The sequence below is a fragment of the Rhinopithecus bieti genome, unplaced genomic scaffold (genome assembly GCF_001698545.2).
Source record: "Rhinopithecus bieti isolate Rb0 unplaced genomic scaffold, ASM169854v2 scaffold_36008, whole genome shotgun sequence".
NCBI lineage: Eukaryota > Metazoa > Chordata > Mammalia > Primates > Cercopithecidae > Rhinopithecus > Rhinopithecus bieti.
This window is the reverse complement of record NW_016816204.1, coordinates 750,625-774,835: the sequence shown is the minus strand read 5'-3', so window position 1 is coordinate 774,835 and position 24,211 is coordinate 750,625. Positions and strand designations below refer to the sequence as shown.

At 48.0% G+C, this 24,211-nt stretch overlaps 2 protein-coding genes across 4 annotated transcripts in view; both read left to right on the top strand.

The window, feature by feature from the left end:
- Positions 1-16,752, top strand: part of SEC24C (SEC24 homolog C, COPII component) — a 28,105-nt gene extending 11,353 nt beyond the window's left edge. The window contains exons 3-22 of the mRNA XM_017854513.1: positions 4,137-4,373; positions 4,598-4,969; positions 5,289-5,422; positions 8,085-8,196; positions 8,441-8,568; positions 9,709-9,847; positions 10,056-10,171; positions 10,342-10,466; positions 10,606-10,797; positions 11,019-11,112; positions 11,638-11,754; positions 12,414-12,584; positions 13,384-13,480; positions 13,582-13,727; positions 13,921-14,059; positions 14,189-14,307; positions 14,410-14,589; positions 14,851-15,042; positions 15,280-15,369; positions 15,526-16,752. Coding sequence (XP_017710002.1) covers positions 4,137-4,373; positions 4,598-4,969; positions 5,289-5,422; positions 8,085-8,196; positions 8,441-8,568; positions 9,709-9,847; positions 10,056-10,171; positions 10,342-10,466; positions 10,606-10,797; positions 11,019-11,112; positions 11,638-11,754; positions 12,414-12,584; positions 13,384-13,480; positions 13,582-13,727; positions 13,921-14,059; positions 14,189-14,307; positions 14,410-14,589; positions 14,851-15,042; positions 15,280-15,369; positions 15,526-15,666 — 3,041 coding nt within the window. The 3' untranslated portion in view covers positions 15,667-16,752. The remainder of the gene's footprint in view (positions 1-4,136; positions 4,374-4,597; positions 4,970-5,288; positions 5,423-8,084; positions 8,197-8,440; positions 8,569-9,708; positions 9,848-10,055; positions 10,172-10,341; positions 10,467-10,605; positions 10,798-11,018; positions 11,113-11,637; positions 11,755-12,413; positions 12,585-13,383; positions 13,481-13,581; positions 13,728-13,920; positions 14,060-14,188; positions 14,308-14,409; positions 14,590-14,850; positions 15,043-15,279; positions 15,370-15,525) is intronic.
- POFUT4 (protein O-fucosyltransferase 4) lies at positions 16,753-23,875 on the top strand. Of its 3 annotated transcripts, none has more exons than XM_017854601.1 (3): positions 16,753-17,628; positions 17,748-18,373; positions 23,638-23,875. In XM_017854601.1, exons 1-3 carry the CDS (start codon positions 16,921-16,923, stop codon positions 23,729-23,731), a joined length of 1,428 nt encoding a protein of 475 aa, XP_017710090.1. In that variant the 5' UTR covers positions 16,753-16,920; the 3' UTR covers positions 23,732-23,875. The 3 variants fall into 3 exon arrangements, with proteins under 3 accessions (XP_017710090.1, XP_017710089.1, XP_017710091.1); XM_017854600.1 differs by lacking the exon at positions 23,638-23,875 and adding an exon at positions 20,071-20,745; XM_017854602.1 differs by lacking the exon at positions 23,638-23,875 and adding an exon at positions 19,949-20,063.
- The last annotated feature ends 336 nt before the right edge of the window (positions 23,876-24,211 follow it).

Here is a 24,211-nt window from a genome sequence, read left to right as displayed (position 1 = left end):
GTGAAATTTTTTTTTTTCTTTTTTTTTTTTTAAATATGGAGTCCTGCTCTGTCGCCCAGGCTAGAGTGCAGTGGCACGATCTCAGCTCACTGCAACCTCCACCTCCCAGGTTCAAGCGATCCCCTGCCTCAGCTCCCAAGTAGCTGGGACTACAGGTGTGGGCCACCATGCCCGGCTAATTTTTGTATCTTTAGTAGAGACGAGGTTTCACCATGTTGGCCAGGCTGGTCTTGAACTCCTGGCCTCAGGTGAACCGCCCGCATTGGCCTCCCAGAGTGGTGGGATTATAGGCATGAGCCACTGTGCCCAGCCGTCAAGTAAGGACTGAAAATCAGAGTGGTAAATTGATTCTGGGGCTGCCTGTAGATTGGGTGGATTCATCATCTTGAAAAGTCAGGGCCTTAAATTTAAGCAGGTACTGGGGAAGGCAGATGAGTCCTTGGGCTTTCCTGAGAGAAGTTTTGGAACTGAGATATTGTTTATAACGTCTGGACCTGGGCTGCACCTTCAGTGAACAAGCCAACTAGGGGGAAAAAAGTCTGCACGCTGGAAGAGGGAGATAAGGAGTCCTGTTTCTCTCAGGCTGGCTGTGGATGGGTTAAAAAAAATCGTTCTTGGGACTGCAAATGGACATGACGGATCTTTTTGGAATGATGAAAATGTTATAAAATTTGATTCTGGTGATGGCTGCATAACTATAAATTTACTAAAAATCATTGAATTGTTCACTTAAAAGGAGTGAATTTAATGGTATGGAAATTACATCTCAATATTTTTTTTCTTTTTGAGACAGAGTTTTGTTCTTATTGCCCAGGTTGGAGTGCAATGGCACAGTCTCAGCGCACTGCAGCCTCTGCCGCCTGGGTTCAAGTGATTCTCCTGCCTCAGCCTCCCAAGTAGTTGGGATTCTAGGCGTGACCACCACACCAGGCTAATTTTTTGTATTTTTAGTAGAGATAGGGTTTCACCATGTTGGCCAGGCTGGTCTTGAACTGACCTCAAGTGATTCACCTGTGTTGGCCTCCCAAAGTGCTGGGATTACAGATGTGAATCACTGTTCCTGGCCATTTTTTTGTTTGAGATGAAGTCTTGCTCTGTCGCCCACGCTGGAGTGAAGTGGTATGACCTTGGCTCACTGCAACCTCCACCTCCCAGGTTCAAGTGAATCTCCTGTCTCAACCTCTTGAGTAGCTGGGATTACAGGCATGCACCACCATGCCGGGCCATATTTTGTATTTTTTTAGTAGAGATGGGGTTTCACCGTGTTGGTCAGGCTGGTCTCGAACTCCGGACCTCAATGATCCATCTGCCTCAGCCTCCGAAAGTTCTGGGATTACAGGCATGAGCCACCGCACCTGGCCTAATTTTTTTTTTTTTAATTTGAGGCCAGGTGCATTGGCTCACACCTGTAATCTCAACACCTTGGGAGGCTGAGACAGGAGGATCACTTGAGGCCAGAAGTTTTAGACCAGCCTGGGCAACATAGGGAGATCCTGTCACTTTCAAAAAAAAAAAAAAGCTGAGCATTGTTGGCGTGCCTGGGAAGCAGAGGTGGAGGCAGGAGGATTGATAGAGCCCTTGAGGTTGAGGCTACAGTGAGCCATGATGGCTCCACTGCACTGTAGCCTGGGTGACAGAGTAAGACCCTGTCTCAAAAACCAAAAACAACAACAACAAAAAACAAACAAAAAAAACCGATCTAGGGTGACACTATTATTACTGGAGTACCTTCTAGAAACAAATGTGGAACAACCACACCTCAGTCCGGGCTGGAAGGGATTATCAGAGGAAGGCATTTTGATTAGAGTTGGGCCAGGCGCAGTGCTCATGTTTGTAATCCCAGCACTTTGTGAAGCCAAGGCGAGAGGACTGATTGAGCACAGGAGTTCAAGACTATCCTGGGCAGCATAGCAAGACCCTACAAAAAAATAAAATAAAATAAAATAATTTATTTTGTTTCTCTACAAAAAATAAAATAATAATTTTTTTTTTTCCTCGACAAAAAATAAAAAAAATTAGCTAGGTGTGGTGGTGTGTGCCTGTGGTCTCAGATACTTGGGAGGGGAGGCTTAGGTGGGAGGATTGCTTGAGCCCAGGAAGTCAAGGCTGCAGTGAGCCACAGATAAGTGAGTGCCATTGTATTCCAGCCTGGGTTACAGAGAGAGACCCTGTCTCAAAAAAAAATAATAATAAAAAGTAAGGCTGGGCACGGTTGCTCACGTCTGTAATCCCAGAACTTTGGGAGGCAGAGGCAGGTGAATCATGAGGTCCGGAGTTCCGAGACCAGCCCGGCCAACATAGTGAAACCTTGTCTCTACTGAAAATACAAAAATTAGCCAGGCATGATGGTGGACGCCTATAGTCCCAGCTGCTTGGGAGGCTGAGGCAGGAGAATTGCTTGAACCCGGGAGGCAGAGGTTGTGGTAAACCAAGATCGCACCACTGCACTCCAGCCTGGGCGATAGAGCGAGACTCCGTCTCAAAAAAAAAGGAAGTAAAGACAGAGTATAGACCTATTCTTTTGTAATGTTTAGCTAAAAGGGGAGCAAAAGTTTGAGGAGGCTGTGAGGTAATTTGGTTGGATTTTTTAAAAAGTTTTTTGAGATAAAATTCATATACTATGCAATTCGCCTATTTAAAGTGTTTTGTATATTTAGTGGTTTTAATATATTGATAGATATGTGCTGTCACAATTTAGTATATTGACAGATATCACTACAGTCAGTTTTAGAACATTTTCATCATCTGAAGAAGAAATACTGCATTCTTTAGCTACTCCTGTTTAGCTATTCCCCCATTCCCCTATTCTTCCAACCTTAAGCAACTCCTGATCTACTTTCTGTCTCTAAAGATTTCTCTGTTCTGGACTTTTCATTAGAATAGAATCATATACTATGTGATATTTTATAATTGACTTCTTTAATTTAGCATAATATTTTCAAAGTTCAGTTATGTTGTAGCATATATTAGTACTCCATTCGTTTTTGTGGCTAAGTGGTTTTTCATTGTGTAGCTACATGCTACATTTTGTTTATCCATTCTTCTGTTGATGGACATTTGGGATGTTTCCACTATAGTTGGTTTTTGGGTTTTTTTTTGTCTGAGAGATGTTTGTATATTTTTGTGCTGATGGGAATAATCAGAGAGGGAGACACTGAATGGAAAGTATATTGGAAATACACTGTGGTAGACTGAGGCGGGTGGATTGGTTGAGCTCAGGAGTTTGAGACCAGCCTAGGCAACATGGTGAGACTCCATATCTATAAAAAATACAAAAACTAGCGACTGGGCGCAGTGACTCACGCCTGTAACCCAGCACTTTGGGAGGCTGAGGTGGGCAGATCATGAGGTCAGGAGATCGAGACCATCCTGGCTAACATGGTGAAACCCCGCCTCTACTAAAAAATAACAAAAAAAAAATTAGCCGGGTGTGGTGGCGGGCACCTGTCGTCCCAGCTACTCAGGAGGCTGAGGCAGGAGAATGGTGGGAACCTGGGATGGGAGGCAGAGCTTGCAGTGAGCTGAGTTCGCGCCACTGCACTCTAGCCTCGGCGACAGACCGAGACTCCATCTCAACAACAACAACAAAAAGACAAAAAAACAACAAAAAAAAACCCAGCCAGGAATGGTGGCATGTGCCTTTGGTTTCAGCTACTTGAGAGGCTGAGGTGGGAGGATCACCTGAGCCTGGAAAGTTGAGGCTGCAATGAGCCGTGATCACGCCACTGCACTTCAGCCTGGGTGACAGAGTGAGACCCTGTCTCAAAAAAAAAAAGCTGGACAATCAGTCTGCATTTGTTTGATTTACTATTTATTAAGGTTCATGCATGCTTATGCGTGCCTTCCCTTGCAGTGCTTTCAGTACTTCAGATTACAAAACTGAGGAGGTTTGTCAAATAATTGAAGCAGAGGAAGCAATAATTTAGTTAGCAGAGTAAATAGTACTTGACCTGAGGGTGCTTCGTTTATGTTTGTGGAGTGAGCTTAATGGAAAACAAGATTTTCCATGAATAATCATGGTATAAACAATCAGGAATATAATTTACCCATAAATATACAAAAGTATGAAGCCATAAAAGAGCTCAGGGTGAGAGTAAGATGTCACAAAACAACGTAGCTTCCTGTACAATGCGAAGCTTCTGCCGACTTCAAAGGGTGTCCTAGCCCCACTAGTCACCTCTGCTTTCTTTCTTTTCACAGGCTGCCTGGGTCTCAGCCATTTGGGTCCCCATTGGCCCCTGTGGGCAACCAGCCAGCTGTGCTTCAGCCCTATGGCCCTCCCCCGACAAGTGCACAGGTGACTGCGCAGCTGTCTGGAATGCAGATCAGCGGTGCTGTGGCCCCAGCCCCTCCCTCTTCAGGGCTGGGCTATGGTGAGTGGCTGTGAACACAGGAGTGTTACTGTCCTCTTTTCAGAGGCATCAGACTCTGGGGTTATACTTGAATCTCTATTATTTCCCTTGTATTTCCTGTGCCTCTGAGCCTCAGAAGATGGGACGGTCATACCTGCCTCTCTCGTGTAGAAAGGAAAGTCGCTTTACTGAACAAGGAGGCAGAATGACTGGGCTTTTGACTCTACCTTTATTCTACTTCTCAGGCCCACCAACATCGCTGGCTTCAGCCTCAGGAAGTTTCCCTAACTCTGGTCTGTATGGCTCCTATCCTCAGGGCCAGGCTCCTCCCCTTAGCCAGGCCCAAGGTCATCCTGGGATCCAGACTTCCCAGCGATCTGCCCCATCACAGGCCTCCGGCTTCACACCCCCAGCTTCAGGGGGTCCTCGGCTGCCTTCGATGACTGGTCCACTCCTGCCTGGACAGAGTTTTGGAGGGCCCTCAGTGAGCCAACCCAACCATGTGTCCTCACCTCCTCCTCAAGCTCTGCCCCCTGGCACCCAGATGACTGGGCCCCTGGGACCACTGCCACCTATGCACTCCCTGCAGCAGCCAGGCTATCAGCCCCAACAAAATGGTGAGTCTTGCCCAAGGTCTGTCTAGAAGCTAGAGGCATTGGCTACTCAGGTGGTTTTTGATGTTTTTTATTTGTTTGTTGTTAGTATTGCTAAGTGGTGAATTAGATGGGCAGCTTCAGGGTATTATTCCTAGGATATCGGGTCTATGAGACATTATTTTTTCTTGTAGTTCAGATAACATGGTCTTTCTGAATGGCTTTGCCAGGCATTAGTGTACCTCATAATTCTATGTTTGTAGGAGTCTAGTCATTTTCCTGAGGCCTTAAGAAGAGATAGGGATGGGATTTTGAGTTCATCAACCTTGTGCCCTTGTCTCAGGTTCCTTCGGACCAGCCCGGGGCCCTCAGCCTAATTATGGAAGCCCCTACCCAGCAGCACCCACCTTTGGCAGTCAGTCTGGGCCTCAGCCACTGCCTCCTAAGCGCCTGGACCCTGATGCCATCCCAAGCCCTGTAAGTAGAAACTTACATGGTCCTGAGGAAGGGTTTGTGTCTGCCAGATAGGCAGGTCAATCTAGATGAGATGTTTGCCTAGCATTTTCTGATAATTTTCCCTTTTTGTTCATCTTCTTGGAGAACTTACGTATAATTTGACTCTGAACTGGAACTTGAGGTTCTAGGAGTCTTTTGGGGGGCTGTTTTACTCTATAGATGGGCAGAGAAGGAAGGGAAACCAAGAGTGAGCAGCAGCACCAGTAGATCTGTGAGTTGAGGGCTGTACTCTGTCACTACTGTACATACATAGTATGGCAGCCTTTGTCCTTCTGTGGAGCAGTGACTGGGTCTTACCCCTTAGATCTAGAAGGATGGCATTCTTCCTAATGGGTAGAGCAGGTGGGAATTCTCTATGTTAGATGTTAAGAGAAGGAAAGCCTCACTGGTTTCTCTGCTCTTACCTGGACAGTTTTAGGAGGAAGTCCTCAGTACTTTTGTTTGGTAGGCTTCTGCTGTGTAGATGGGGAAGAGTGAACGACAGTTTATGAGGGCAGTGTGTATGTAAAGTCCCACTGGAGAGCTTTTCCCAGGAAGAGGGTGAATTGCACCCTTGGAGCCATCAGAATCCTCAGGCCCTCCTTATCAGACTCAGAATAGAGACTAGGACTGTACTGCCAAGTAGGGGCCACTTTATAGTTCTGTCTGTAACATTTGCTATGTCAGTTACCTTGCCATGCTGAGCCATTGTCATATTCCATTCTGTTCTCTTCCCTCTTCCTCCTTTGGGTAACCACCACAGTGAGGGAGCCTGTTGGCCGAGGAGAACTCAGGAGAATTAAGCAGCCCCTCCTTCCTTCCCCCTCCTTCAGTAAGAAGGAGAGTCTGGTTGGATGTGAAGGGAGGCTTCTTGCAGCATATGATAGTCCTTAGAATGGGAGGTTTGGCCTTTTAGGGGAACATTCCTGTTCTTCTTCCTTACGGTTTCTTCCATTCAGCCTCAGCCTCTCCCTGTATAACTCCTGCTTGCCTCCTGTTTGTCCCTTATCTTTCTACATCATAGTCTGAGCCATTAAAGCCTCTGTGTTGAGCCAGAAAGACTTGGAATTTCATATCTAGAGGGGGCTTGTTTTCAGCAATATGAGCTGGGCTCCAGCTGTTCATGTCTAACTCAACAGGGTTGAGAGAAGTAACATCTGCCTCTTGTTCTTTTGTCTCCCTCCTTGTATTCCCCTGCTGCCTTTATTATTAAAACACTAAAAGCAACTCAGTGAGCTGCCTCCTCAGCAGAAAACCAGGCACAGAATAGACCCCGATGCCATTCCTAGTCCAGTAAGTGCAGGGGGTGGGTGTTTGTGCATGTCTTTCCTGTGTTAGTGCCATCCATGCATGCCTGTGACCTCATCTTCACCTCATCTACCATGTCCATTCCTCTCCATTCTCTTCCTTTAGCCCTAGCCCTTATAGATACTCACTTATACAAGCTAAAAGGATATGCATGCCTCAAGTCACGAGGTAAATGAAGAGGTAGCAGGCTGTTTGCCTTGAGTATGGGGTGGTGGAAGGTCAGGCTCTAAGGGTGGGGTCAGGTGGCATGTTAAGCTTTGGCTTTAGTCCTTCTGGGCTCCTCCAGGAGCCTGCAGGTGATGTGTGATGGAAGAGGACAAAGTTGAACAGTAGATCATTCCACTTTAGATTTGATTTGTCTGTAGCCTGTTGTGGAGAAATATTGGTGTAGGAACGTACAGATTCGTAGTATCCCAAACTGGAGTTTCTTACAGGAGAAGAGATTGCTGGTTTGGGAAAGTATGAGTACTTTCTCATCTGAAGAGTCTTTTTCACTCTGATATATTTCTAAGCTTCAACTTTTCTGCCATGGGATAGAGAGTCTCATTTGCCCTTTGCTTTTTCTGGTTTTCCAAACCCATCTTGAAGTAACTGACCAAAGGTCATGAGCCTGCATAAAGGTCTGAATATGAGTTTTGCAGGTCCTTTATTTTCCTTTGCTGAGTCTGTCAAAATGTGGAGGACTGAGGATTGAGCTATAAGGATTGGGTACTTATCCTCTCCTCCTATATACACACATTGATGCTTACCTGAAAGTAAGGCAGCATCTGCTTCCTCACCTTAGTTGATAATTTCTGGTTGTTTAAATCTCTCCTCACCCTGTCCCTTGTAATTTCATTGAGTGTAGAGTCATTCCAGGTAGATTCATTTTTTACATGGTTACTGTTGTCTGTTTTCCTGCTCTGACTCAGAATGTGTCTTGGAGAGAGGATCAGGGAAGGCATGATGGGGGAGGGGAATGGAATCTAATCATGTTTGAAGGTTTGTGATCAGAGCTGGGGCTTTTCCTGGAATGGGAGGAATGAGAGGGTGTTCACCATTGATTGGGGGTTGGGGTCAATTCATAAAGAAGCCCATTCTCACATTGCCTGCCCAGCAGGCTGCTGGGAGTGAAAGATTGGCTGCTGCAGAGTGAAAGATTGGCTGCTGTAGCGTGAAAGATTGGCATTGCAGCATTTTATATGATCTTCAGAAGGAGAACAGGTCTGGTGCATGAGGTGTTCCCTGGCAAATTTTTAGTTTTTGTGTTACGGCTCTAGCCTTTTTTTCTCTTGGCACTCTGGGACCTGACACTTCCCTTTTCTTCTGTCACCTCACTCATTTCACTTCTCTGCAGATTCAGGTCATTGAAGATGACAGGAACAACCGGGGTACAGAGCCATTTGTTACTGGAGTACGGGGCCAGGTGCCACCCTTAGTCACTACCAACTTCCTGGTGAAAGACCAAGGTGAGAATTAGCTCCTCCCATGGGGGCTTTTTCTTCAAGATTATCAGCTTATGGTTGGGGCCTTTTTTTTTTTTTTTTTTTTTTTTTTAGTTTTTAACCAGAGACAAGTTCCCTCTAGTCCCTCTGGGGGAAAAAGCCACCATCACCTCTAGCTTTGTGGAGGTGATGGTGTGGATCACCAATGGAGAGCTGGTGTCTGGAAGGATTCTGTGATCTGACTTGGGTCTTCTATCTCCTTCTTCAGGGAATGCAAGTCCCCGATACATCCGATGTACATCCTATAATATCCCTTGCACATCTGACATGGCTAAGCAGGCTCAGGTGCCCCTGGCAGCAGTCATCAAACCACTGGCAAGTCTGCCCCCAGAGGAGGTGAGTCAGGGAAGGGGCTAGAGTGTAATGAAAGGGAGGGAGGTAGAGGGGGGACTAAACTTTCTTCCTGGATGTGATTCCGGCTTCACAATGGAAGATATTTTAGTTAGGCAGGAGAGGAGACTATCTTTAGTGGCTTTCTATCCCAGGGCCCATCCCTGGAGAGGGGATGGTAGGGATGAGAGCAAAAGCCCAAGACATTGCTGGGAAGGAGCATGGTCCCTAAGGGGAACAAGCGGTATGAAAAGAGGTAGGATCAAATTGTGCTGAATGTAGGAACCTCTTGTATCATGGTAATCTCCAGATGATGAGAAAGACATCATTCCATGTTTTCCTGAGTGTCCTGTTATCCCAGGTTAGGGCTGTTAGAACAGCATATAAGCAAAAAGGGAGATTAGGATCCAGTGATCCTTCTCTCATCTGTTTTGGGGCCTGATTTGTCACCCCAGTACCTGATACCAGGATGAAGAGAGCGAGCGAGGCAGCTGCTCCACCAGGCCTTGGTAGGATACTCATATTCAGCCTTGCTTATCTTACGATAGGGTTCTCTATTACTAGAAGCCCAAGGCTCAGTTTATATTCTGCTTCTCTCTCTGTCTTCCTCTGTGTGTTTATCTATTTCTATCTGGGTCCCATTGGGGATAGTTGGGCACTGATCTCTTATGTGTAGGGTGACATTTGTCTGGGGCATCAGTAGCTGGCACAGAATCCCAGGGATAGGGGAGGAGGTGTTATAGATATTTGGTAAGGGAAGGAGCTAGAGTCCAGATTCTTAGAGCAAGACTGAAGGGGATTAGAGATGGGACCAGAAAGGAGAATCCTAGATAATCTTGGCTTTCTCCCTCATATGCCATGGCAGCCCCCAGTCTGATACGGCCGGTTTTGCAGTTCCTCTTCTCTTTCAGTGAGAAATGCAGCTCTGGGGGTGGGATGTAGCAAGAGGGAACTATATAATTTTTACTCATAGGGACATTTTCCTGTGATTTGTCCTTACTCCCTTTCATCATTGTGCTCCCTACTTCCTCTGTAGGCAGAATATCTACACCATGCGCCTTCTCCCTCCGGTTGTTCCTCCTCATCTCCTGGCTGAACCTACTGTAGTTTTCCTTTATGTCTGATCCCCTCCCCTTTGTGCCTTAGGCTTCACCATATGTTGTGGACCATGGGGAATCTGGCCCTTTGCGCTGCAACCGCTGCAAAGCATACATGTGTCCCTTCATGCAGTTCATTGAAGGAGGGAGGCGCTTCCAGTGCTGTTTTTGCAGCTGTATCAATGATGGTATGTTCATGGAAGCTGGGATTTGGAGAGAGGTCTTGATTGTATCTTCCTTGTTCTCTATTAATAGTTAGAGAGATGAGGGTCCATTTTTCAGGAGCTGGGGAAGTAGGGCACATGGGAATGAGGGATAGTGCAGTGAGCTCAGCTAGGGCTAGATATACTGATTGAAACTGGATCTTCAAGTAACACACTGCCATGCTCCCCACAGTTCCCCCCCAGTATTTTCAGCACCTGGATCATACCGGCAAACGTGTGGATGCTTATGACCGTCCTGAGCTATCCCTGGGCTCTTATGAATTCTTGGCCACTGTAGATTACTGCAAGGTGAGGGAAGGTAGCATGGGAGGAGCAGTGGGTGGAGGATAATGAGACAGCTAAGAATGGCTGTTATCATTTCCCTCACCCCTTTTTTGTCCCTTTTTGATGTTGACTTCTCTCTAGTCAGCTGGCCTGGTTAGCATTACCCCTCTCCCCAACATTTTCTTCCTCTGCAGAACAATAAGTTCCCCAGCCCTCCTGCCTTTATCTTCATGATTGACGTCTCCTACAATGCCATCAGGACTGGTCTTGTTAGGCTCCTCTGTGAGGAGCTCAAGTCACTGTTAGACTTTCTACCTAGGTGAGAGTTACAGAACTGAGGTGTTTCCTGGGGTTAATGATAGGGTGTCTGGGTTGACTGAAGAGATGTAGCCTGATGTCATGAAGTTGTGCGTGGTGGAAAAGGTGGCAAGTCTAGGTAACAATGTCACCTTCTACAGGGAGGGTGGGGCAGAAGAGTCAGCAATCCGCGTTGGCTTTGTCACCTACAATAAGGTGCTCCACTTCTATAATGTGAAGAGCTCATTGGCCCAGCCACAGATGATGGTTGTGTCTGATGTGGCTGACATGTTTGTGCCACTGCTGGATGGTTTCCTGGTCAACGTCAATGAGTCTCGGGCAGTTATCACCAGGTAAGAGCCAGATTGTGGAGGTAAAGGTTGGGGGTGGCATGGGTACCATCATAGAAGGTCATGGAGTTGAGCAGAGGTGTTGGACAGTAGATGGAAAGGGGCTGTGTGGCCCAGAAGTTGTCAGATTAGAGGCCTGATGACTTTTCAGGGAATTGAGAACTACTGAGGTATCTGGAATCTGGATAGCAATTTTGGTTGTTTTCCGTCACCTATCTCTTTAGCTTATTGGATCAGATTCCAGAAATGTTTGCAGACACAAGGGAAACAGAGACAGTATTTGTCCCAGTTATCCAGGCTGGGATGGAGGCTCTGAAGGTAAGGCTGGAGTATCTGGCAACTTCCTCTAACTCATTTTCCTCTGACCATCTTATCCCTTGGGATACAACCTCTTTCTTCAGTAGTGGATGACTGTCCAGTAAGTTAGACTGTCTGACATAGTTGGTGCTTAATAAATGACGGGAGGCCGGGCGCGGTGGCTCAAGCCTGTAATCCCAGCACTTTGGGAGGCTGAGACGGACGGATCACGAGGTCAGGAGATCGAGACCATCCTGGCTAACAATGTGAAACCCCGTCTCTACTAAAAAATACAAAAAACTAGCCGGGCGAGGTGGCGGGCGCCTGTAGTCCCAGCTACTCGGGAGGCTGAGGCAGGAGAATGGCGTGAACCCGGGAGGCGGAGCTTGCAGTGAGCTGAGATCCGGCCACTGCACTCCAGCCCCGGCGACAGAGTGAGACTCCGTCTCAAAAAAAAATAAAAAATAAAAATAAATAAATAAATAAATGATAGGGGAAGGGATGGATGAATAAAGAATAAACAAGTAGTCCTCTCTTTTTTCCTAGGCTGCTGAGTGTGCAGGGAAGCTCTTTCTATTCCATACATCCCTGCCCATTGCAGAGGCCCCAGGGAAACTGAAGAACAGAGATGACAGGAAGCTGATCAACACAGACAAGGAGAAGGTGTGGGACTGGAAAATGGGGAGGGGAAGGATTTTTCATTACAGAGGAAGTGGGGACTCTACTTTCTTGATGGGGGCTAGGACCAGACACTCTACCCTTTCAAATACCGTATCTGTGACTGCCAGTCTCCACTGCTGCCATACTTCTCTACTCCATCCGATGCCAAAGCTGTTGGTAGACTTCAGTTTATTTTTTAAAGGAGAACTTTTGGCCGGGCACAGTGGCTCATGCCTGTAATCCGAGCACTTTGGGAGGCCAAGGTGAGTGGATTTTTGAGGCCAGAAGTTCGAGACCAGCCTGACCAACATGGCAAAACCCCGTCTCTACTAAAAATACAAAAATTAGCCGGGTGTGATGCCACACACCTGTAATCCCAACTACTTGAGAGGCTGAGGCAGGAGAATCGCTTGAACCTGGGAGGCAGAGGTTGCAGTGAGCTGAGATCATGCCACTCTATGCCAGCCTGGGCGACAGAGTGAGACCCTGTCTCAAAAAAATAAAAATAATATAAAAGATAATTTTGTACTATTGCAAAATCCTTGGAAGTAGATCTGAAGTCTCCCATGAATTTGAATATCCCATGCTAGCTATTCAGTTCTCAAATAGGGCGGAGCTGGGATATTTGAACATTTTCTTCTCCCCATTTTCTTTCCCCCTAGACTCTGTTCCAGCCTCAGACAGGTGCCTATCAGACCCTGGCCAAAGAGTGTGTGGCCCAAGGCTGCTGTGTAGATGTCTTTCTCTTCCCTAACCAGTATGTGGATGTGGCCACGCTCTCTGTTGTGCCCCAGCTCACCGGTGGCTCTGTCTACAAATATGCTTGCTTTCAGGTATGGTGTGGTATTTGCGGTGGCAGATGGCAGCAGGGCAGGGAATATCTGCTTATATATGGAGTGGCTGACTCATTAATAGAAATAGTGTTGGGGCTGGGCATGGTGCCTCACGCCTGTAATCCCAGCACTTTGGGAGGCTGAGGCAGGCGGATCATCTGAGGTCAGGAGTTCAAGACCATCCTGGCCAACATGGCAAAACCCCATCTCTACTAAAAATACAAAAATTACTCGGGTGTGGTGGCAGGTGCCTGTAATCCCAGCTACTCGGGAGGCTAAGAATCCCTTGAACCCGGGAGGCGGAGGTTGCAGTAAGCCAAGATTGCGCCACTGCACTCCAGGCAGGGCGACAGAGTAAGACTCCGTCTCCAAAAAAAGAAAAATAGTGTTGGAAGAGAAGACTGCCTAGTCTAAAAAAGTGAGCCCGAGAGTGTGGCAGTTGGGAACATGGGCCTTGGAATCAGTCCTGCATTGATATTCTGGCCCCACCACTTACTAGCTATATGACCTAGGATAAATTACTTAAGTACTCCCTCTTTTGTTCTTTCATCTGCAAAATGGGATTAAAATACTTAAGTAGGATTTGTCTACAAAATTAAATAATTATATGTAAAGCACTCTGTGTGGTACCTGGCGTGCAGTCTAAGTGTTTAAAAGCTATTGTTGTCATCATCATTATCATTGTCACTGTAATGATGATAATTAGGTGGCCTTGTAGAGTGGATGGGGTACAGGGAGATTGTCTGCATGATGAGCTATGTCTAGTCAGTGATACCACTCTGGGTCTGGGGCCCTGCAGGTGGAGAACGACCAGGAGCGATTCCTGAGTGACCTGCGTCGTGATGTCCAGAAGGTTGTTGGCTTTGATGCTGTGATGCGAGTCCGGACAAGCACTGGTCAGTCCTGGTTGGAGAAGAGCAGGTGGGGGGCCTAAGTCTGGAAGGGAGGCATGTGGCACTTGTCATACCTTTTGCCCTAACTGTCCATGTGGCCTCAGGTATCCGTGCTGTAGATTTCTTTGGAGCTTTCTACATGAGCAACACAACAGACGTGGAGCTGGCTGGGCTAGATGGGGACAAAACGGTGACTGTGGAGTTCAAGCATGATGATCGGCTCAATGAAGAGAGCGGAGCCCTCCTGCAGGTGGCAGGCGGGAGGCGGGGCTGGGCAGGAAATGTGTCATTTGCTTGGTATAGAAGAGGGTGAGGAGTGGGTAGAGAGCACTGGAAGAAGAGACTGGGCAGGGAGTGGCTCATTTCTTTCTTCTAGTTTAATAATGTAGCAAAGGGCCTTTGTGAGGGAGGGGTGTGAGTTCCCTCTTTCTCCCTTCCCCTAGTGTGCCCTGCTTTACACCAGCTGTGCAGGGCAGCGTCGGCTCCGCATCCATAACCTGGCCCTGAACTGCTGCACCCAGCTGGCTGATCTGTATCGAAACTGTGAGACTGACACACTCATCAACTACATGGCCAAGTTTGGTGAGGGTAGAGGCAGGGCAGGGTGGGATTGTGGCTGAGAGGTCCAGGATGGTGAGCGGGTAGTTGTGATGGTGGGAATGCATACATGATGGGCAGCTGACCAGTGACTGTCTTTGCTTTCCCATCCAGCATATCGGGGAGTCCTGAATAGCCCTGTGAAGGCTGTTCGTGACACTCTCATCACCCAGTGTGCCCAGATCCTGGCCTGTTACAGAAAGAACTGTGCTAGCCCCTCCTCTGCAGGACAGGTGGGGCAAGTATATTAGTGGGAGGTGGGGTTGTTGGGACAAATGTTTGCATTTGGGAGGGATTTCTCATGATCATCGACTTTATTTTGATAATCCCCTCAGTTGATCCTTCCTGAGTGCATGAAGCTACTCCCAGTTTACCTGAACTGTGTGTTGAAGAGTGATGTCCTGCAGCCTGGAGCTGAAATCACTACTGATGACCGTGCCTATGTCCGACAGCTAGTTACCTCCATGGATGTGGCTGAGACCAATGTCTTCTTCTACCCTCGGCTCTTACCTTTGGTGCGATTGAGGGTTGGAGTTTGAGATCTTGCATGGAGCAAAGGGCCTCTTAGGAGGAGGAAAGGATAGGCTAATATCAGTCTGACACTAGTGGAATTTGTTTTTATGTATTTTAGCTGATGCAGTTTTCACACTGAGAGAGTTACTGAGACCCCAGAAGGGGTGGTGTCTGAGGACTTAGCTTTCAGAATTTTGTGTGTGGTGGGGGGCAGACTTGTCTTATGGTCCTTGGTAACCTTTTGCTCCCTTCCTTTTGTCTAGACAAAGTCTCCCATCGAGAGTACCACCGAACCACCAGCAGTTCGAGCCTCTGAAGAGCGTCTAAGCAATGGGGATATGTATTTACTGGAGAATGGTCTCAACCTCTTCCTCTGGGTGGGAGCAAGCGTCCAACAGGGTGTTGTCCAGAGCCTTTTCAGCGTCTCTTCCTTCAGTCAGATCACCAGTGGCTTGGTGAGAGCAAGGAGTCAAGGAGAATATGGGTGTGGAAGTATACTTTGTGAAACGATTGGGAGCCAATAAAGTTAGTGTAATGGTCCCCTCAAATATCAGGGAACACTTGGGGACAAGGGCAGTTGCTGTCATTCTTCCCAGGCTTCCTTGTTTCAGATGATGCATAGATGTGTGCTGCCCCACCTTGACTGAACTCAGAGTGTCTTACCATAAGGATAAATAAATTTTGTGTTCCAGAGTGTTCTGCCAGTTCTGGATAATCCACTGTCCAAGAAGGTTCGAGGCCTCATTGATAGCTTAAGGGCACAGAGATCCCGGTACATGAAGGTAACACTGATCTGAACCCTGGATTTCTTACCATGTCAAGTCCTCGCCTAGAAGTGGGGGTTGGGTGGGGAATGAGTAAGTGACTACCTAATGGGATTTCTGGGCATGTTTAATTTCCTTTGGCGTTGCCTCATGAACCCTGAATTCTGGCTATAGCTTATCGTGGTGAAACAGGAGGACAAGCTGGAGATGCTGTTCAAGCACTTCCTGGTGGAAGACAAGAGTCTGAGTGGGGGAGCATCTTATGTGGACTTTCTCTGTCATATGCACAAGGAGATTCGGCAGCTACTGAGCTAAAGCAAGTGGGTAAATGGCACAGGGCCCAGGCCAGCTTCCAGAAAGCACCCCAGGATGTCAGAGAAATTGGGACAGTACCATATCTTATGTCATGTAAGCTGACCTCAGTCTCTTTGGGGGGGAGGGGGAGATATAAGGAGACACCTTCTTTCTGGGCTCAAGTATCCTGCCACTCTGTCATGTCCTGCTGATAGAAGGTGCCCCTGTTCCCTCACTCTACCCTCTTTTTCCTGCTAATCCTGTCATAATGAATGTAGTTTCTCAGTTCACCGTATATGATTCGGTATTGGGGGTTTGGAGGCACCCAGACCGTGGCAATATTATGTGTCCCTTTGGGCCAGTCTCCCCAGAGGAGAAGGGCAGGCAGGAAAGAGTGGGGGATCCTAAGGTTACTACAGGGGGTGGCTAATTCAGCTCAGTGTCATCCACAACTTCCTATATTAGGGATAAAACATACAGGTGCACAAGAGCTGGGGTATAGCCCATAGGTGGTGGAGAGAAAAGTGGTCAGTCCTTCTTGGGCCTGGAGGTTAGCAGTCAAGTTTCTCTGCTTTCACTGCTCACTCGCTCTCTCCTGCAATGATTGATGATCACTCCGTGGATAGAGAGACACTGTCAGAGATGACCTGGGAATTCAGTTGCAAAGTATATTAAGATCTGGGAGAGGTACCAGTCTCCTTTCCAGCTGGAGAGGCCCCAACACTGGATGGTTCTATAGGGAGCCTAGGGAGCCTGGTCATCAACTTGCAATACCTCACAGAGCCAGTTCACATCCCACTCTGAGCTCCCACGAGAAACACTGCTTCTCCAGGCCCAGGGTTGTTGGGGAGAGAGGCAGAGGCAGCTGGAGCGCCATTCTCTCCTGCCAGGACACCGCTTGGGCTTTGGTATTGACTGAGTGGCTGACAGTTATCTTCCAACCCCAACTGGCTTGGGGGCAGGACAAGGGCTAGGCTTGACGGTGGCCAGGCTTGCCTGCTCCCCGCCTGGGATGCCCCTGCTCTGGACCTCTCATTTCTCTTCATTGGTTTATTTTTCAATGCATCTTTAATTTGTAAAGAAATAAAATAAATTAAGATGTAACCATTAGCCTCATCTTTACTGCCGAAAGCTCACTTTGCTTTTAGCCCTGGCCTTCGGCTGAGCGGAGCTGCGCATGCGCCGGGAGGCACCGTGGCGTAGAGCCTGGTCCAGTCACGACTAGCCGCTGGGCGGGGTCTGTGCCGGCCGAGGGCGCCGGCTGCCAGAGTGGACATGGCGGCCGGCCCCACTGGGGCGGTGCTGGCCCTCCTGGGGGTGCTCAGTGTTTGTGCAGCCAGCGGCTATGGGTCCGTGGCGGAGAGGGAGGCCGGCGGGGAGGCGGAGTGGGCGGAACCGTGGGATGGCGCGGTTTTCCGGCCGCCCTCGGCGCTGGGCGCAGTGGGGGTGACGCGCAGCTCCGGAACGCCGAGGCCAGGGAGGGAGGAGGCTGGGGATTTGCCGGTGCTGCTGTGGTGGAGCCCAGGGCTATTCCCCCACTTCCCTGGAGACTCCGAGCGCATCGAGTGTACGCGCGGCGCGTGCGTGGCGTCTCGGAACCGCCGAGCGCTGAGGGACTCGCGGACTCGCGCGCTGCTCTTCTACGGCACCGACTTCCGCGCGTCGGCCGCGCCGCTGCCGCGCCTGGCGCACCAGAGCTGGGCGCTCCTCCACGAGGAGTCGCCCCTCAACAACTTCTTGCTGAGCCACGGCCCGGGCATCCGCCTCTTCAATCTTACCTCCACATTCAGTCGCCACTCGGATTACCCGCTGTCGCTGCAGTGGCTGCCCGGGACCGCCTATCTGCGCCGCCCGGTGCCTCCGCTCCGGGAACGCGCGGAGTGGCGCCGCCGCGGCTACGCGCCGCTGCTCTATCTCCAGTCCCACTGCGACGTGCCTGCGGACCGGGACCGCTACGTGCGCGAGCTCATGCGCCACATCCCGGTGAGTGAGCGAGGGCGGGCGGCAGGGGAGGGAAAGGAGGGGACGGGCTGAGGCCAGGACTCTAGGTGTCCAGGCCTCCGGGCCGCACCCTCATGACGGTCCTACTCTACCCGGTCTAGGTAGACTCCTATGGGAAATGCCTGCAGAATCGGGAGCTGCCCACCGCGCGGCTACAGGACACAGCCACGGCCACCACCGAGGATCCAGAGCTCTTGGCTTTCTTGTCCCGCTATAAGTTCCACTTGGCCCTGGAAAATGCCATCTGTAACGACTACATGACAGAAAAACTGTGGCGTCCCATGCATCTGGGCGCTGTGCCCGTGTACCGCGGCTCTCCCTCTGTGAGGGACTGGATGCCGAACAATCACTCCGTCATCCTGATTGATGATTTTGAGTCTCCTCAGAAGCTGGCAGAGTTTATTGACTTTCTGGACAAGAATGATGAGGAATATATGAAATACCTGGCATACAAGCAACCTGGGGGCATCACCAACCAATTCCTTCTGGATAGTCTGAAGCATCGGGAGTGGGGAGTGAATGATCCTTTGCTGCCTAACTACCTCAACGGCTTTGAGTGTTTCGTCTGTGACCACGAACTGGCTCGGCTGGATGCCGAGAAAGCCCACGCGGCCTCTCCCGGGGACAGCCCCGTCCTTGAGCCCCACATTGCCCAGCCCTCACACATGGACTGCCCAGTGCCCACACCTGGCTTTGGCAACGTGGAAGAGATTCCTGAGAATGACAGGTAAGAGTGCTGGGGTCCCCTGCAGCCATCAAATCATTTACTTACTTGCTTACTGTGGGCAATTAAGTAGCACTAGGTGCTGAGCAGGTGCAGGAGGAAATTATGGTATGTGCTCACTCTGTCTTTAAGGTGTCAACAGTCTAGTTGGGGGGATAAGACAAGCTGAAAAAGCTGCATAGACGTAAAATATAATTCAAGGCAACATATGAAAATCAGCTTATGTGAACAATGTTTCCAGTAGTGGTTCAAAAAGATTGAACCAGAGCTCAGGGCCTGTGCAGACAGGGGAGAGAGAAAATGGGGCAAATAAATAGGGGAAAGGCTGTAAATATCATTAATACCAGGCTCAGGAGTTTGGACTGCACTAAAAACTCAACTATTTGAGCATCTTTTTTTAGAGTGGACATGGGGGTGGGGAGTAGAGGAGAGCATTTTGAGGGAGGCTTTTCTGCAGTAGTCAGGGCTTCCACCTGTTAACCAACCATAATTTTTTTTAAGCAGCTGTGCTGAGGATGAGCCCCATGTACTTGGTGCATGTGGGGACACACTGCCTGTGTAACTAGAAAAACTAGGCATGGCCGGGCACGGTGGCTCACGCCTGTAATCCCAGCACTTTGGGAGGCCAAGGTGGGAGGAACACTTGAGGCCAGGGGTTCCAGACTAGCCTGGACAATGTAACAAAACCCTCTCTGTACAATTAAAAGCTAAAAGCCTGGGGTGGTGGTACATGCCTGTAGTCCTGGCTACTTGGGAGGCTGTGGCAAGTGGACTGCTTGAACCCAGGAGTTCAATGCTGTAGTGAGCTAGGATCGTGCCACTGCATTCCAGCCTGGGTTGGAGTAAGACTGTGTCACACACACACACACACATACACACACAACAATGCGCAATGTGCATCAGAAGGGAAGCGAATAGGCTACTGTAGTAGGTGGCAAAAGGTGGTGGTACTGGGAAACAAGGCCAGCATGAGGTGTGTGGGGGGGAAATGTTGAAACCACTTGTAGCAAGCCACACCTGTTGGAGGAGAGGTGCTAAGATTATTAAGCTTAAGTAAGACTGCTAGAATGGCCTACAGAGACCGACTTGGACAGTGGATGGCAGCAGAAGGCCATTTATTAATAGATGCTGCTGGCAGTTTTGTCTGGTTGGTTGGAATGCTTCACCAGGTAATTTGTATCTAATTACAAATTGTTTGTATCCGAACATAATATGATTTACTAGAGGAAAAGTACAAAAAATGTGAAACATTAAGAAAATATTCAGGTTATGTCTTTTCTAGATGCTGGATGCTACTTCATTTTGATGCACCTTCATTTTGATTATTGGATAAAGGTGAAACTTAAAAGATAATCATCTAAAGACCCCTGCCCCCTTGCTTTCCTTATGGAGATTACCACTTCCAGTCTGACCTCTGCTTTGCCTGCCTCTGAACCCCCTCCACATTTGGGAGCCAGAAGCAGGCAAGTCAGGAATTGTAATTGATTGGGTAGGCTGTGTGATGTCTTTGTATTTGTGGCTTTTAGCCTGTCACTTGGGCTAATATTGGATTTACGTCACGTTGTCTTCCCTTCGCAGCAGTCTTGTCCACGTTAGAGACCACTGTATCTGCTTAAGATTTCTTTGGCCCCACTCAGAAAAAGGCAGAACTCATAACTATGCTGCAGTTCCATAATCCAACCCCCATTTTGGTATTTCAGTTGGAAAGAGATGTGGCTGCAAGATTATTGGCAAGGTCTGGACCAGGGGGAAGCTCTCACTGCCATGATCCACAACAATGAAACAGAGCAGAGGAAATTTTGGGATTACCTACATGAAATCTTCATGAAAAGGCAACATCTCTGAGTGCCCTTGCAAGAGCCTTTAATTTGGCGGAGCTAAGGAGATTTTATTCTGCCATGGGACATAAGGAGCATCCAATGCACAAACCGTTACTGAACACTGTCTTTTCATGGATTCAAGGCATTCCAGTTTTATCTATTAAGATTTTATCTTAATGATGAGTAGCCAAGGTCTAACATAGGGCCTCTCCTCAAGGAGAGATGGAGGCATACAATTTTTGGTTCAGTGAGAAACAGAACCCTAAAACATCCATTTGATTCAAGGTGCTGGTCGAACAGTTTTTAAATTACTCACTTCTCTATTTCATCCTTTGAGCTGTACTTGACTACCAATGAAGTAAGATGGGTCAGGTTACAACTTACAACTTTTGTTCTATTCCCCAAATTCCTCATTATTCAGTACGTTTCCCAATAATCTCTTTTTCTCATCTCTTGCTTTACAAATTGTTATGTTGGTGGAGACGCAAAACTTCTGGTGAGTTGTATTCTGGTTTTCTGCATTTTTTATACTATGTATTTTGCTTTCATGTCAAACTTCTATTTTACTTTTTTTTTTTTTTTGTAGAGATGAGGTTTTGCCGTGTTGCCCAGGTTGGTCTCCAACTCCTGGATCAAGCAATCCATCCGCCTTGGCCTCCCAGAGTGCTGGGTTTACAGGCATCAGCCACCTTACCCAGCCCTAGTTTTTTTTTTTTTTTTTTTGGCTTTTCTGTCCAGGTGTAGTGGCTTATGCCTGTAATCCCAACACTTTGGGAAGCTGAGGAGGGGTGACTGCTTGAAGCCAGGAGTTTAAGACCATCCTAGCAAGACCCTGTCTCTAAAAATATAAAAGAATTAGCAGGTCTTGGTGGTGCACACGTGTAGCCCTAGATACTTGGGAGGTTGAGGCAGGAGGATCACTTGAGTCCAGGAATTTAAGGCTGCAGTGAGCTATCATCATGATCACTGCACTTCAGCCTGGGTGACAGAGCGAGACACCGTCTCAAATTATATATATATATGTATTTTTTTTCTTTTTTTTAAGACAGAGTCTCGCTCTGTCACCAGGCTGGAGTGCAATGGCATGATCTCGGCTCACTGAAACCTCCATCTCCCTGTTTCAAGCGATTCTCCTGCCTCAGCTTCCTGAGTAGCTGGGACTACAGGCATGCACCACCATGCCCAGCTAATTTTTTGTGTTTTTAGTAGAGACGGGGTTTTGCCATGTTGGCAAGGATAGTCTTCTCCCAAAGTGCCCCTCCGCTTTTTTTTTTTTTTTTTTTTTTTTTTTTGAGGCGGAGTCTCACTCTGTTGCCCAGACTGGAGTGCAGTGGCCGGATCTCAGCTCACTGCAAGCTCCGCCTCCCGGGTTTACACCATTCTCCTGCCTCAGTCTCCCGAGTAGCTGGGACTACAGGTGCCCGCCACCTCGCCCGGCTAGTTTTTGTATTTTTAGTAGAGACGGGGTTTCACTGTGTTAGCCAGGATGGTCTTGATCTCCTGACCTCGTGATCCACCCGTCTCGGCCTCCCAAAGTGCTGGGATTACAGGCTTGAGCCACCGCGCCCGGCCTCAAATATATATTTTTAATGGCCTTGTCTTTCCTGGTTTTAGGCCCTTTCCCACAATTTCTGATGGAAATACAGAAACCTTGCCATCATTCTTACTGCTGGTTTGCATCTTATTTATGGTATAGCTGGGATTCCTTCTCATGAACAGAAAGATTCAGTGGCTGTTATATGCCTTGTCAATTTAATGTATTGCCCTGTCTTCTTTTTAATCAAAGATGGAGACTAAGACTGGGAATTATGACAGAAAAGTCATATTTTCTTTAAATGATTTTGAAATGTTAAAATAGGCCAATATGAGTCAAAGTGCAAATTTTTGCGGTGTGTTGACCAAAAAAAAAAAAAGCCCAGGGAAAAGAGTGCAAATTTTATAGCTCCTAATTCTTTTGTTTGCCTAATGAACTGTTCCCTCTATTTTATTGTTTTTATATGCTACAAAGTCCCATCTTCTGCAGTTATGGAAACAGTATAGCAGTATGTTTTAGTAATTATTTTATAATCTGTAGCACTTTTCACTTTTAAGTGCAATGAATAGTCCAGCTTCATTCACTGTATTACTGATACGCTTCCATATGACTTTTTTTTTTTTTTTTTTAGATGGAGTTTCGCTCTTGTCGCCCAGGCTGGAGTACAATGGTGCGATCTCAGCTCACTAGAATCTCCGCCTCCCCAGTTCAAGTGATTCTTCTCCCTCAGCCTCCTGAGTAGTGGGGATTACAGGTGCCTGCCACCATGTCTAGCTAATTTTTGTATTTTTAGTAGAGATGGGGTTTCACCATGTTGGCCAGTCTGGTCTCGAACTCCTGAGCTCAGGTGATTCACTTGGCTTGGCCTCCCAAAGTGCTGGGATTACAGGCATGAGCCACCGTGCCCAGCCCGCCCCCCCCCCGCCCCTTTTTTTTTTGAGGTAGAGTCTCACTCCATCACCAAGGCTAGAGTGCAGTGGCACAATTTTGGCTCACTGCAGCCTCTGCCTCCCATGTTCAAGCAATTCTCGTGCCTCAGCCTCCAGAGTGGTGGGATTACAGGCACGCACCACCATGCCTGGCTAATTTTTTTGTGTTTTAGTAGAAATGGGGTTTCGCCATGTTGGCCAGGCTGGTCTCGGACTCCTGACCTCAAATGATCCACTCGTCTCGGCCTCCCAAAGTGCTGGGATTATAGGAGTGAGCCACCGTGCCCAGCCTGAGACTACTTTTTGATGGAGCCTATTCAAAGGGATGAGGAGGCAAGGCAAGAGATTTAAGCCACAAGTGGCTGGCTAAATAAAAGCTTAGTCAGAGCTGGGCGCACCCAGCACCAACAGGTGGCTCACACCTGTAATCCCAGCTACTTGGGAGGCTGAGGCAGGAGAATTGCTTGAACCTGGAAGGCGGAGGTTGCAGTGAGCCGAGATCACGCCACTGCACTCCAGCCTGGGCAACAGAGCGAGAGTCTGTCTCAAAAAAAAAAAAAAAAAAAAAGCTTAGTTAGATTTGGGGATGCAGCCAAACCCTTCTATTGCTGTGGTTTGAACATACAGTCTAATGAGCAGGGAAACCATTAGCTCTTTCTGGGGCAGTGGAACAGGAAAGAATACCTTGGACCTTAGAGCTACTCTAGTTGTAATGTATTAATGAGTTATCACTAGAGAAGTTCCACAGTTTATCAGTATATTATCTATACCTCTATCTACATATCTATATAGATAGATATATGTTAGATGCTTCAACAACTAGGGTCTACACTTAATATACTGAAATCTAAGGATGTGGCCAAGAAAAGCTGTAATTAGGCTGAATTTCATTGCCAAAGTTGTTCTTTTTTCATTTAATCCTTTAATAAAAGATGATCTTCAAAAATTACAGAAAGTTTGCTTACCCTATTTGACCTTTTGCAGAAAAGAACAAGAGGGAAGACCTCCAGGCTGGGTGCAAGTGACTCATGCCTGTGATCCCAGCACTTTGGGAGGCCGAGGTGGGAGGATCGCTTGAGCCCAGGGATTCAAGACCAGCTTGGGTAACATGGCAAAACCCCATCTCTACAAAAAATAGAAAAAATTAGCTGGGCATGGTGTGTGTGCCTGTAGATTCAGCTACTTGGGAGGCTGAAGTGGGAGGATCGCCACTGCACTCCAGCCTGGGTGACAGACTAACACTGTCTCAAAAACAAACTGAAAAAAAAAAAAAAAAAAAACTTCAAAAATATATCTAAGCCACATGTGGTGGCATGGGTCTGTAGTCCCAGCTACTGAGAAGGCTGAGGCAGGAAGATCGCTTGAGCCCAAGAGTTTGAGGCTATAGTACGCTGTGAGTGCACCTATGAGTACCAACTGGGCAACATAGACCCCTGTCTTTAAAAAAAAAAAAAAATCTGTTGGGCTGGGTGCGGTGGCTCACGCCTGTAATTCCAGCACTCTGGGAGGCCAAGGTGGGCAGATCACCTGAGGTCAGGAGTTCGAGACCAGCCTGACC

What these genes read in the sequence shown, in the direction of transcription:
- POFUT4 (XM_017854600.1), top strand. Translation starts at nt 16,921, where the DNA reads ATGGCGGCCGGCCCCACTGGGGCGGTGCTGGCCCTCCTGGGGGTGCTC. An exon ending in AGCTCATGCGCCACATCCCG is followed by an intron (nt 17,629 to 17,747) that starts GTGAGTGAGCGA and finishes TACCCGGTCTAG; the next exon opens with GTAGACTCCTATGGGAAATG. An exon ending in GAGATTCCTGAGAATGACAG is followed by an intron (nt 18,374 to 20,070) that starts GTAAGAGTGCTG and finishes TTGGTATTTCAG; the next exon opens with TTGGAAAGAGATGTGGCTGC.